General features: G+C 49.1%; 2 protein-coding genes across 2 annotated transcripts in view; one reads left to right on the plus strand and one right to left on the minus strand.

Moving 5' to 3' along the window:
- The window catches only part of Tubgcp3 (tubulin gamma complex associated protein 3), a 57,957-nt gene extending 50,422 nt beyond the window's left edge, over positions 1-7,535 (plus strand). The window contains exons 20-22 of the mRNA XM_041674004.1: positions 1,664-1,804; positions 5,631-5,747; positions 6,482-7,535. Of these exons, the coding sequence (XP_041529938.1) occupies positions 1,664-1,804; positions 5,631-5,747; positions 6,482-6,640 (417 nt within the window). The 3' untranslated portion in view covers positions 6,641-7,535. The remainder of the gene's footprint in view (positions 1-1,663; positions 1,805-5,630; positions 5,748-6,481) is intronic.
- A 5,596-nt stretch (positions 7,536-13,131) lies between these two features.
- Positions 13,132-14,145, minus strand: part of Spaca7 (sperm acrosome associated 7) — a 31,651-nt gene continuing 30,637 nt past the window's right edge. The window contains exon 7 of the mRNA XM_041673569.1: positions 13,132-13,265. Coding sequence (XP_041529503.1) covers positions 13,132-13,265 — 134 coding nt within the window. The remainder of the gene's footprint in view (positions 13,266-14,145) is intronic.

Genomic DNA, 14,145 nt, shown 5'->3' on the forward strand with positions numbered 1-14,145 from the left:
TGACATGGATGGAAGCCACAAAGGATGCAGATGCCCTAGACTGAGTACCCATCTGGTGTCATGTTCTTAGTCTAGGGATAGCGGCGTTTTAGTCAATGGCGTGTGGCTGCATGAAATCAAACAGACTGTGCAGAGCTATGCACATCCTCTGGCCCAGGTCTTTTTGCTGAATCTCTTTCTTGTAGAGGCCCCTGTTCCGGGAAGGTGCTGAGTAGCAAGGCTCTGGAGTTCTGATTTCCTTTAAAGATCTGGATTGAGAAAGAACACGTCCTGAGCTTGAATCAGGGAAACTGCATCTGGGTGAAGCCTCCAGAGCATTCCTTACAGTGTGCACTGCTCGAGACATCCCAGGCCTGCAGGGAGCACTGCTGCCTGTGTTCTACCAAGTCTTCTGTGTTCTGTTCACCTGCATTAGCCTGCTGTGGTGGAGAAAGTATTGGATAAACTGAATTGTTAGTGAGTGTACAACAAATAGTGATCCAAGGCACTGCTCTGTGGAATCTGCTTCCTACATAACTGAGATAATGGCATTAGAAGCACTTAAAATACTCAAACATGCTCATGAAATGTGCATCTGGAGTGGTCCAGGGTCCTGCTGAGCATTCACTAAGTCCAGCACTGTGAGGTTGATACTGCAGTGGGTGTCTGTCACACCTATGTTTGTTGTGAAGGTGTCCTCAGACATTCTCTGTGATGTGCATTAGACATGGAGCACTCTCTCGTGTTCATACCAGTGACAGGCTCTCCTGTGTTCAGAGGCACAATGTAAATTTGTGGGAATTAAATAATATGATTCACCATGGTAACCATGTAGATGTCTGTGCTACCCTTTTCAGACTGTTTCATGTTGTTTTGCATAGGTTAGAAAGGTGTGAAGTCACAGATGTAATGTTGGAATTGCTAAGGACTACACCCTCACAGGCACCCTACTAAGTGTGCTCTCTGTGGCTGTGCTAACAAGGGGACTGAGCCATAGGAGGATGGGAAGTGCCTGACACAAACTGAGTCACCCTAACTGTTGCCTTTGCAGACTGGCTTTGGGTATGAGCAAAGTCCAGAGAGTCTGCTGCTGCCTGCCTCTAGGGCAGTGGACACGGGGATGTTTGGGGTGGCTCCCAACCAGCTTTACAGAAGGAGCCCTGCCTTAGGCTCCAACAGGCCTGGGGCTGTGCCTTTGTGGGTGCTTGATGTAACTATTGTTAGTTTTCTTTAGAACAGGGTCCTGCTATGTAGCTCAGACTAGCCTGGGACTTGTGATTCTCCTGCCTCAGCCTCCAGTGTGGTGAGATTAGAGGTGTAAATGGAGATTGTGCTTTTATTTCCTGGCCACCCAGACTCAAATAATGACACAAAAAAATATATTACCATACTGTTTGGCCAATGGCTCAGGTATTTAGTGTGTGTTCACACTTTGTGCAGTAGATGTTACGTTAAACAGTCCATTCTCAAGTCAGTTCAGTCCTGTGGGACTCCAGGAGCCCCTGTGACAGCATTGACTGCTTTGGCAGGGTAGAGGCCTCATGACCCAAACTCCTCCAGCATGGTTATCCTGGGGACCAGTGTCTCAGGGCTAGCGGGGACAAAGCTCTGGTGTCATATCTTGTAGAAACACCTCACTGTCATGTTGAGGTTCCGCTCATTTAAAAATGCCATGCCTTTTCAGGTACTTTTAAATCAACTCAGAGCTGTGTTTGATCAAATTATTGAACTTCAAAATGCCCAAGATGCGATGTATAGAGCCGCTCTGGAAGAATTACAGAGGCGGCTACAGTTTGAAGAGAAAACGAAACAGCGTGAAATCGAGGTCGGTATGAAACTCATGCTTTCGCTGTTGGCCAGTCACATGGGCGGCAGCAACAGCTTTTCTGCTGAAATCTCCGCCTACACTGAGGTGGTCTGTAGTCTACTCTGGGTCAGGGGAAGTTCTAACTGCTGTCAAATTGAGTGATGCCCCAGTGTCCAAACTTGACCTTGTCTGTACTGTTACCTCCAGAGTCAGCCGGTGCTGAGCCATCAGGCACATGACCTGTTTACTAACGCATGAACTAGGTTCCTTAGGGCATTTCTGTGTTCCCAGTGGCCGAAAGTGAGGGAGATCCATCACACAAGTCAGGCTGGTGCTGGGGTTTCTTGTTCTTCCTGGCCTGGACTGTCTGCTCTTTTGAGGTGCTTGTCTTGGGCAACGAAAGGCAGGTTGTTTAGTTGACAGTTAGGTTGATTTTACTTTTGAGTTTTATTCCTGGAAAGCCCACATGAGGGACTTGACAACCATGTCACAGGCACTGAGGTGTGGTAGAGTTTGGAAGCAGGAGGATGTGTCCTTTTGGTGCTATTGGGTTATCTCCTGGCTGCAGTGGTTTGTGGGTAATTCTGAAGAGCCATGAGATTTGCACATACATAATCTCCTGACCCCTGCCGAGCGGCCTGTGTGTGACTGGCAGACACAGGATTCCACCTTAGCCATCTCTGTGCTGTTGGAGTTGTCATGGCTTGACTTGTAAAGTAATCATGATACTGTGACCTCAGTGTCCGGTTTTCACAGGTGGCGGGCATGGCACTTAGCCAGCATCAGTCAGCTTCAATCCTGCTGGCCGCTCCCTTCCGAACCCGCCCTCTGGAAAGCTGTCCGACTCGACTATGTCACATGACACTGAAATCAGCCTTTAAGAGTTTACTGGTCCAGGCAGGCGTGGTGGCGCACACCTTTCATCCCAGCACTCAGGAGGTAGAGGCAGGTGGATCTCTGAATTCAAGGCTAGCCTGGCCTACAGAGTGAGTTTCAGAACAGCCAGGGCTGCATAGTAAGACCCTGTCTCAAAAAAACCCAAAAATCAAACAAACAAAAATAGATTTGTCATTCTGATAATAGCATGTGTGCAGGTGGTGGTCTCCCCAGATGTCAGCTCTCAGCTACAGAAGGGCCACGGGCACACAGTAAGTGCATGCCTTTTGGGTGTGTTTCAGAGACACCTGATCATGTAGGGCGAGCTGTGATGCTGAAACTGCCTGCAGAATCTATTTAAATCCAACAGTCACTCAGATTTGGTCCACTGGATCTGTGAGAGGTGGGTCTGGCTCCTGAAAGGGTTTCGGCATCTTGAGTGCCTTGCTGCGGAGGTTGGCTTCCGCGTTCTGTCATGTTGCTGTTAGGTGGAGCAGTCCCAGAGGTCCTTCCTTCTGCAATTCATGGCTCCTCCCTACTCTCTTCCCACTTTTCTTCTCAAAACCCCTTCTGTTATTATGATATTTCCAATTCAAATTTAGGATTGAAGGGCTTTTACTTCTTTTAGTTTTAAAAACTACATTTTACACATTGACACTCCTGGATTCTAGCATTAGCATACTTTCTTCCTGCTGCCTGTGACTCCCACACTTCTGTACACATCCGTGTTCCGTGAGATTCTCTATTACTTCCCTGAGGGTCTGTCCCACTAGGCGAGAGCATTCAGAATCACTCTGTCCTGAACCGTGAAGTGTTGGTGTGGATTAACTGGCTTAATTCCTGCTGTTCTCTGTGTAGTAGAACATGCATGTGAAGCTCCATATTTTTATTAGTTGATGGAAATGGAAAATATGTCACAGAATGTTTGAGATCATTCCAAGAATACAGAGTCTGTATTGGTCTAATAAAATTACTTTTGCAAAATAAAAGAAAAATTAATTAATCCCAAGTAAAATCTGATTACAGATCTGTGTGGCAGATCTGTCCATTTGTGAACTCTGAGAGCTTCGTAGGTGAGACTGGGACTAGGCACTGATGTCCCCAGTGTGAGCATGGCAGGGAAGTAGGGCAGAGAAAGCAGGTTCTTTGGCAGAAGTGGTTGGCATCAAATCAAAGATAACTCTGAGGTGAATTATTGGAATGAGTGAGTTTGTCCAGCTGTCTAGAAAAAAATTAATCTGCAGCAGTCAGTTTTCTTTCTCTCAGTGGCAGTTGGGATGAACGTTGAAAATAAACAATGTGATGTGCACATTTCCATAAGGAATGCTATCGACAACTTGACTTTCTTGAATTCTTGGTGTCCGGCAAGGCTCCCGGAGCTAGTCCCCTATGCTGATGTTCTTCCAACTGTAACAAAGTATCCTGATGAAGCAGCCTAGGGGAGAGAGGGTTTGTTTCCGTTCACAATTCATGCTGTATACAGTAGCAGACGTTTGAGGAGCTGTATCATGTCAAGTAGACAAAGCAGAAAGTTGTAATGACTAACTTCCTGCTTTGTCTACTTGACACATGAATACATTACTCTTAAGCCACACCCTTCTGTCTTAGTTAGAATTTCTATTGCTGTAATGAAGCATTGTGACCCAAAGTAAGCTGGAGAGGAAAGGGTTTATTTGGCTTACACTTCCACATTGGAGTCCATCACTGAAGGAAGTCAGGGCAGGAACTCAAGCAGGCAGGAACCTGGAGGCAGGAGCTGATGCAGAGGTCATGAAGGAGTGCTGCTTACTGACTTGCCTTCCATGGCTTGTTCAGCCTGCTTTCTTAGAGAATCCAGGACCAGCAGCCCAGGGGTGGCACCACCCACGATGGGCCAGGCCCTCCCCCTTCAGTTGCTAACTAAGAAAATGCACCACAGGTTTGATTACAGCACGATCTCATGGAGACATTTTCTCAGGGCCCCTTCTCTCAGATCACTATAGTTGTGTCAGGTTGACATAAATTAGTCAGTAAACCTCTCTTCCTTGTCCCCAGTCTCATGCCACTCTCCTAACGTAAAACACAGTCCCATTTTAAGGTCCAGTGCTGTAGATGTCCTGTGGACTCCTATAGATCAGAGACCGCTCACATACGTCCAACATATAATGGCATAGAATAAACTTTTCTGTTTATTCAAAATGAAACAATCAAGGGCATGGCAAAGAATAATCAAACCCAAACCTCAAATCCAACAGTGCTAATACCAAATCCCGCTGCTCTGTCTGTGCCCAGCAGGATTTGTTTCCGTTCACTAAAGGGGAAGAAACCTGTTGAGAGTACAGTCAGCCCTGCTGGAAAAGCTACCACCCTGCCTAGCCACAGTTCCATTGCCAGGCAGTGTGAGGCACCTGAGGCCATGAGACTCAGAAGGAGCAAGCCTGAGCTCTGAATATCAATGGGCAAACCACATAAAATGCAGATGAGAAGCCCTAGCAAAATAACAGTTTCTTAAGACCAGAGTGTCTGCCAGGAATACAAAGGTTCCGATGAGAAAATGTAGTGGATGGAATTTACCATGTGCGCTGATGAAGAGAACTGGTAACTCCCACACAGGCTGGCTGGACATATGTGCAGTCAAGTCTGCTGTTTCCTGGGGGAAGAGATGGGATATGGCCTCACTGTGACAACCCAGTCTGGCCTCAGCTTAACTGTTCTCTTGCCTCAGGTGGGATTACAGGTGTGGACTACCATGCATGTGTGGCTGAAAATGACCTTTTAGTATGAGAGTGGATGGATGTGTCTCTAGGGAGACTGCGAGAGGAGTTCCAGACTACTGTCTGAATGAGGGACCATGGACGGACACAGGGCCACCTCTCCCGTGGTGCACAGAGTGGGAGTGGGTCTCACAGTGTCGTGCTCAGCCTGTGGTGCTGTTGGTATCACATCAGGAGGCGTCCAGCAGTTGAACTGGCTGCTTCTAATTGTCCAGGGCCAGTGGGGAGTGACGGCGGCAGAGGAAGAGGAGGAGAACAGGAGGATCCGCGAATTCCAGGACTCCATACCAAAAATGTGTTCACAGCTGCGAATACTTACGCACTTCTACCAGGTGCGTATAAGTACAAACCACGGTGCCCTCTTCCATGGCTGCGCTTGCTTCTAAATGATGGAAATCTAGGTCATCCTTGTCACAGGACCAGTATTCAGGGTGGTGTGCCTCGGGAGCTGCTGGTCCCCCTGAGGATTCATCCTCTCTCGGCTCTCCTGGGGCAGCTGTCCAGCTCGGATGAGAGCCTTGACGGGAGATTGGCACTGGGAACCTGTGACTTCCCATGCTCTTCAGAGTGACTCACTGAGTGTCGTTGCCTTGGAAGGTGCAGGCAGAGTGGGCTTGTTGAGGGATCTAAGCCATGACTACTCACAGGGACTTTGCTACATCAGCATCTGACAGACCTTGTGTCCTACAGGAAGGCTGCCTTTCACACTGGTGTGCAGCCCCAGTAGTGGTTTCGAGCTTGAATTCGTTCCCCTGCAGAGTGATGACCCAGCATGCATTTGTAAGCCAGTGAGATGCGAGGGCTGACCTGTGGACCCTGAGCTCTATGCTCACCACAGAATAAGATGCCTTAGCATCTGTGACTCGACTTATTCCTGGGGCGTGATTGCAGAGGGGATGTCAGGCGGCCAGGTGCTCTTACACAGAATGTGTGCATTGCCTGTCTAACTGTGCCAAAAGTGGCTCCTGCTGGGAGCATTCCTGCTAGAAGCTTGTTAGTGCAGTGGCCCTGGGAGGACCTACTGGACAAGGTGTTCCAACTGATTCTCCTCCGGTTTCCATCCTAGGGTGTTGTACAGCAGTTTCTGGTGTTGCTGACTACCAGCTCTGATGAAAGTCTCCGGTTTCTCAGCTTCAGGTTGGACTTCAATGAACATTACAAAGCCAGAGAACCCAGGCTTCGGGTTTCTCTCGTCGGTAGGGGGCGACGCAGTTCCCACACGTGAGACTGTTGCAGGGTTATTAGACGCCCACTGGAGCCCAGACCCTCCAGGCAGCTGGAGCTGCAGGTGCCCCTGTCTGCACACAGGCCACAGCGTTTCAGCACTATGTCTGCTGGGAGAAGTCTTGTTACCCTCTGGACTTGAGTGTAATGTTGCCGAGTTCAGCAGGCTGCTCACCTGCAACGTAGTCTTCGTAGTTGAAAGACGCTGTGATGTGTTGGAGCATCTTATTTCCACCACATAATTTATATTTGTCACTTTAAAAAACAACAAACTGTTTCTTGCCAAAACAAAACAGAAAACCTAGGACAGTGGTGTGTTCCTAAACTAAGAGTAACGTCTGCTATTTTTTAGCATCCTCTGTAGAGACAGTTTTGTTACCATGATCACACTAAGTTGGAACGTGTCTCTAAGAAAATGTACACACGTTTTACTTTGGTTTTAGTGTTTGACACACTAGCCTGCATAAGGACATGGATACCCAAGCGTCGCCTTTACACACTTGTTCTTACTTTCTCTTCCAAAGTTTACATTTTTATATTTAGTTTGCTATTTCAGATAACCTGTAAAGCAGTACAAAGGACAGGGCCATGTGGAGCAGGGCTGGCTCGGCTGGCAGCGCCCAGCTGCAGGCCACCAGCTGAGCAGCGCGGGTGCCAGTCAAGCAAGGCAGAATCGTTTTATTTTCAGATTGTGATAAGTGTCGGAAAGAAATCGACTTGGATATTGGAGGTTTCCCTTCTCCTTGACTATTTTTTCATTGTAAATATTTATATACTACTGACCAGATGATGAAGGGAACTGTTTTTTTGTAAAAATGTCCTATCCGGTCACATAATTATGCTTTTTTTATGTTGCATAAGTGAGAACTTAGAGAATTAAAAACCATTATCTTTCAGATGTTTTGTGTGTTTCTTGTGTAGTCTGGAAAAACTGTCCGCTTGCTGGGTTTGTGAGTTGGAGCTGCTGGAATTTGATTGATTGTGTTACAGTGCACGGTCGGTTTAATTTGTGAAACTCATAGACCACTTGGAGTGCAGCTCTCGAGAGAGCAAGATAGCGTTGCTGTGCACTGGTCCCTTCCACCAGCGGACGGCACACCCTGCTCTGTTTAAAGTTCTGGGATACTGGGGAGACCTGGCATCACAGAAGTGAATCCACGGCGATGGCCAGGAGTTCTCAGTACATAGCTTTAACTTAATTATACCTAAAGCTGAGTGTAGTGGCGCCTGCCTGCAACCTCTGTCTGAATGGGTAGAGGCAGGAGGACCAGGAGTTCAAGGTCATCCTTTGCTACACAGGGAGGGTGAAACCCCTTGGGATATACACCCCCCCCCCAAAAAAAAAGAGTTCATAAAATCAGAACTTTGAAGCAAGTTTCCCTCCCATAAGACTTTGCAGCCATTCTGGTGTGTGGTATATTTCCAAGAGACATCTCCAGTGTCATTTGTCTTGTTCTGGTCCCAGATGCTCCAGGGTTAGTCCTTGTAGAAGCCCAACAGCCAGCTCTAGTGGTTCTTTCCTCAGGGGCAACGGAATGGGGAGAGGCTGGCCGGCCTGGGCCTCGCCGTGCATGGCAGGCTTTCCCTGGAGCTGAGGACCACGCTCCGTCACCATACAGGAGGGGGGCGTGGGAGAGGTGTCCATTTCCTGTGGGACACAAACAGGACTTCCAGTGACCTCATGGTGGCATGACAGGGAGACAGCTGTGCAGCAGGCACTTCATCTTAGCAAAAAGAGAGAGAAAACCTGCCAATCTTGTTTGTGGTGGCAGATGGCACTGTGAGTAAGCCGCCGGGCAGATATTCTGAAAACCACAGAAACACTGCACCCGCCTCTCCTGGGTAGATGCTACAAATGATGTTTTGACAGTGAACAAGGAGATAAACACCTCTCAAAAGACGTGCATCTGTGCGAAAACATTTTGAAGATGGGTTTTCAGAAATGTTATAAAATTTTATGATTTTGTTGGTAAGGGTGATGTGTGTTTCTGCTTTTCTTTGTCTCAAACAGTTAAGAAATTCGGAAATGTGGTTTTAAGACTCGTTCCAAATGTTCAAGGCAGTGAGTTTTGGTAGGTGCTCCCACTTGTCAAAATTCACAGTTGAGAACATTTACCCCAGAGCATGAGTATTTGCTGATCCGACTGGAACAGAAGCCTGGCGGTTTGTTGTCCAGCTGGTGAGGCATGTCTCCAGCCTCCCTTCTGGCCTGCAGTCCTCCTAGGGAGCTGCCTTTTTCGGGCATCGCAGTCACAGGAGCTGAGGTGGCACAGAGGCATCACTTCCCATCATGCAATGCAGTGTTAAGCCAAGCGCTTCAGAGGTAGGAAAGCCTCTCCAAGCTCAGCTCTGGCGGTACTACACATTTCCCTGTAAGGAAGAAACCGGTGGCGGCTAGTGTGGTTTACAATCTCACCCTTGTCTTTGGAAGTTTGTTTCAATTCAGCAGCACCAGTAACATTCTGACAGTTCCCCTTAGAACTGGTCCCTGCTTCCCCACGCTCACACCTCAAGCCTGCTGCCTCCTTCCTGCCAGGGCCTCCCCAGAGCTGGGATTGTAGGTGAGTGCCAGCCCTAGCTTCACGTTTTTAAAATCAGTTTCAGGCGTGGGCTCTTCAGAGGATGGTGTCCTGTGTCCCACAGGAGCAGCATGACTGCGTGACTTCGTGACTGCGTGACTTCGGCTGTGTTACTTTGCCTGCCTAAAACACCTGATTGGTCTGATAAAGAGCTGAATGGCCAATAGCAAGGCAGGAGAAAGGATAGGTGGAGCTGGTAGGCAGAGAATAAGTAGGAGGAGAAATCTGGGAAGAAAGATCGAGGAGCAAGAGGAGCAAGAAGGAGGAGGAGAGAGGCCTCCAGGGATCAGCCATCCAGCTACACAGCAAGCCACAGAGTAAGAAATAAAGAAAGGTGTATAGAATTGAGAATAATAAAAGCCCAGAGGCAAAAGGTTAGACAGAATAATTTAAGAACAGCTGGCTAGAAATAAGCCAAGCTAAGGCCAAGCATTCATAAGTAAGGATGTCTCTGTGTGTTTATTTGGGAGCAGGATAGTGGGCCCCTAAAGAGTTAAAAAAAAAAAAAAACAACTACAGATACCAGCACAACACAAAACAGACACACAGATCCATGGAATAGAATAGAGGACACAGACTTAGGACCACACAGCCGTGGCCACCTGAGTTTTGATAGAGGCTAAAACAATAAACATGGGAGAAAAGGGCACCTTCAGCACACCTGCTGGTAGAACTGGGCATGACCATCAGTTCCAGCTGCAGTAAAGACTTTCATGTGAAACCTGAACCCTAGCACTGCCAGAGGAAAAGGCAGAGAAGTCTTTAAGATCTCAGCACGGGTGCTTTCCGAGCCGGCTCCATGAAGAGACGGAGCTGCATGAAATTGAAAGGCTTCGGCACAGCACAGGAAGCAAGCGAGGAAGCAACAGCTTCCAATAGATTTCTGCTAGCTATACGTCTGGCAGAGGTTTGACATCCAGAATACACCAAGAACTCAAACAGAACAAACGGCAGCCAAAACAACTCAATAAGAAATGGGCTAATGAAGAGTTCTCATGAGGAGAAATATAAACAGCCAGTAGATGTGGGAAGATGTTCAGCCCCATGCTAACAGTCATGGTATAAAGTCATGAATAAAGTCAGAAGGACGTTGAGTTCTGTCTCACTGGTCACAATGACAGCTGCTCAGGAAGCAGCAAACGCTGATCTAGATATGGACGAAGGGAACCATCAACTGTTAGCTCTACTGTGGGAATCAGTATAGAGCCTCTTCCAGATGCCAAAAGAGGACCCACTGTGCAGCCCAGATAGCCCCACCACACGACCCAGATAGACCCACCGTGTGACCCAGGTAGGTCCACCACGTGACCCAGGTAGACCCACTGCGTGATCCAGGTAGGTCCACTGAGTGGCCCAGATAGGCCGCTCCTGGATGGTAATTCAGACTCCCAGTCCACACATCCCAGAGACACCTGCCCATCAGGGTCTAAAACTGCTCACAGAGCCAAGCAGCGGAACCGAGGGAGGTTTCACTCAATCAAGTTATATTGTTGGTAGGAAAATGGATGCAACAGGAGATTAATCACATTAAATAAGGCAGTCTCTGGACGAACATGTATGTGGGTTTTTTCTCTCTAGACTTAAAGATGTATAAAATCATGGACGGACACATGACATGAGAGAAGAAGACAGAGCATCTAGGGGAACAGAGACTAATGGAGAAGAAAGAGGACACAGGTCTATAAAAGGAAGTATGTTTAAAGCATCTGCATAAACGAATATAGCCTGTGTTGCCTATTACCACTATTTAGTTATTATAAGCCAAGCTCAGGTAGTAGGTTGGTGCCCACTGTTGCTATGGAGCCTCCGCCCTTGGGATGGAAGAGTTTGGCTGGCATCATGGGGTGTCCAGGTGGCGATGCCCCTGCTGAACTGCTACCGCTTGGGGCAGCCCCACTCCGCAGGTCATCTCACACCCTCACTGCAGTGGCTCAAAGGGTCTCTTAAGGTAGTTTGCACGCACGTTTATTAATTTTCTGTGAAACAGAGAGTGGCCAGGCGTCTCCAAGAGAACAAGGCTCCTGCCTTGCGAGTCTGTGCTGTCTGTTCTGCTTGGGATGCCAGGATGGGACAGCCTGAGGCTAGTGCCCGGGGCCGAGGTGAAGGCACACACTCCCCTTCTGCCTGCAGCTCTGTAATAGGGCTGGACATGCACTCCTTCCATCTGTGGGGAGTCAGGCCCCTGGGTACCCTCTAATCAGGCCTGATCTGCTTTTCCTGCTTAGAATCCAGTCCTAGGGGCTTCGGGGCTAAAGAATGGAGCTGTGGCCATCTATGGCTCTCTCTCAGTCAGCCCTCCTCACCTCAATGCCCCTGTGGGAATGAGCCTCATTCTTACCTCTGCCAATCCCAAAACCCCATGTTTACTTCAGGCAGAAGAGCTTCCTGTTCAGTGCTATTAGAGCTTGTGTGAAACTTTAGACTGGGATGCTATGACCAGCGAAGACCTCACCCAGTCACTGTTTCCCCCTCCTTCTCCTGCCTGCTTCCTGGGTCTCTGCTGCTCTGGAGCAAGGCCCTTCTCTCTGGTGAATTCTAAACTGAAGTCACACAGCTGGCTAGTAAATCAAATTTGATAAATAAACAAGCCGTTCTTTCGAGTATTGTCCTTAGGTCTTATTTCTCTTGTCTCCCTTCATTAGAGGTTTTGATTGTCATCTCTGCAGCTCAACAGACAGTACAATCTGCCCTGTTAATTTTGTAATTGAGGTCTGTGCAAACACATCGCCACAGCCCCGGGGAATGTTTACCCTTCCTCAGCTGAGCACACAGTACAGTGTTCGTTGAATAAGATCCGACTGAAAAGGCACAAATCAAGCATTTAAAAATAGAACAAGGACTCGAAGCGCCGAGTGTCGATATCCCCATCGAGTATCTAGTGATGGGAAATGGAGGAGCCGGTTCCGTGGCTCCTGGGGTCTCGTCCCCACAGATACCGTCTGTTGAGCAGACAGCAGCACGCAGCATGGCTCAGCTGGGGAGACCATGTTTCAAACAGTTGCCATTTTCATTAACCCAAAGCTGACACTTGTTGCTATGGGTTCTTCTCGTGTCTCTGAGGAGTGGAAATCTTCACTCTGATCGGCTTGGTGGCCAAGTTGATGAATGAGACCCTGAAGAACCACGAGGCTCAGAGAAGACCCTCCTGAGAAGAACAGTGCTCAAACTTAATGGACCCTGAGGCGAATGACACAGTCCTTCCCTGCTCTTGGCCCCAGTCTGCAGAGGTCTGTGTGTACGCAGGGTTAGGGTAGGGTCCCCACAGCCTGGGTTGGCCTGTGGGACCTGGAAGCAGCAGCAAGCCTCCATGCTCCTCTGTTCCCTCACTGCAGCACCAGCCAGAGATGCATGCATGCAGCCTGACTGTCTTTAACACATCGGCAAGCATCTAAGTTGGAGAGTCGGGGCAGTATCCTTTAACTGTGACGGCACATTAGCAGGTCTCTGCTATGACTCAATGGCTCTTCACTCTTAAATTTTCATTTGCGTGTTAAGATCCTTGGGGTCACAGACCGTTATCCGCTGACCTGAAGGCGGCAGGACTACCCAAACCTCAAATCCAAGTCCCCATCTGAGGGGGAGGAGAAATGCTCGACCTGAGCTGGGAGGGGCTCGAGCTGTGATGGAAGGCATGGGAACTATGTGCAGGGCCTGTGGTGAGCACGTCTGCGCAGGGACAAACAGGAAAAGCAGTAGGAATGGGGGCCCTGGGTGTGCAATGGGACTATCTGGAATGAGGCATGGCCCCCAAACCCTGGAGGAACGCCCACAATGGCTACTGGCCTCATAGCACCTGGAGTGAGCAGTGGACACAGTAATAAACACCAAGTGGACCAGAAACCCTCCAGCATGGCCACCCCGTCATCTGCCACTAAAAGATGCAGGGGCATCAGCTAGTGGGTTCAAGTGTCACCTAGAGCAAGGCCGCAGGGGCAATGAGGAGAGCTGAGAGCAGGGTGGATGTGAGAAGTCGTCTGTGGTACCCATTTTCCTTCAAGACCACGTTGGGCTCACTTCTCATCGTTTCAACTGGTGCTGTGTCCAGAGCTAAAGGGACAGAGGCAGGGAAACATCCCTGGTGGCTCCTCCAAATGTGTGACCCCTTAGATGCATGTTATGAGCACAGGGCAGCAGCCTGTTGTCCTTTTCCCTCTCCTCCATGAAAGCCTCTCTTTGTGGCTGGGAAGGAGACGGTCTAAAACCAGGTTCAGCCACATACCAGACGTGCCCCCCAGGTCCTTAAAAGTCTTTCCCGGTCGACGGTGCCCCGCCCTGCATTCCTTGACTTTGCTGCAGAAGCGGTGAGATGGGGGCTGGGGGGCCATGACACGGATCAAACAGGGCTTTCTTGATAGCTGCTGGGGAGCAAAATTGTTGGAGGCCCCCTGATTCATGTCAGGGATGCAGAGCCTTCGGGGGGGGGGGGGGGGATGTGGGAGAGGACCTGGTGGGCAGTGGCCCTCTAGTGGCCTCCCGTCGGCTAGGACCTCCCTGATTGGCCAGGTAGCTGCTGTTTTTGGAGGATCCATGGGGAGGCAGTGCAGGACAGTGGTTGTGGTTCTGGACCAGGGCAGCAATGGGATCAGAAGCAGAATGCTGACCTGTGTCTCCCAGGCGACGGCAAGGCGTGTGATGGTTCATCTGTCAGCATGGCTAGCTCTGGCATCCACATTTTTCTGATCCCAGCTGGATGTCCCAGAGTTAACAATGCACTAGACAGAGAAGCCAAGGGAAAGACTGTCATCCTCGGGGAAGGGGACGTCCTCCTTTCTATGTCTGTAGCATAGATTCTTGTCTGAGTCTGCAGCCTGGGCGTTTGTGTCCCCCACGTCTGACCTGCTGGTCCCAGCGGTCATTGAGTCAGCTGGCCAATTTTCCTACTAGTTTTGACGATCATGTCTTCGAAGTTGTCACCTCTGTTTTCCAG

The sequence above is a fragment of the Microtus oregoni genome, unplaced genomic scaffold (genome assembly GCF_018167655.1).
Source record: "Microtus oregoni isolate MIOR12 unplaced genomic scaffold, Mior012 000024F_ref0000369, whole genome shotgun sequence".
Classification (NCBI taxonomy): Eukaryota; Metazoa; Chordata; class Mammalia; order Rodentia; family Cricetidae; genus Microtus; species Microtus oregoni.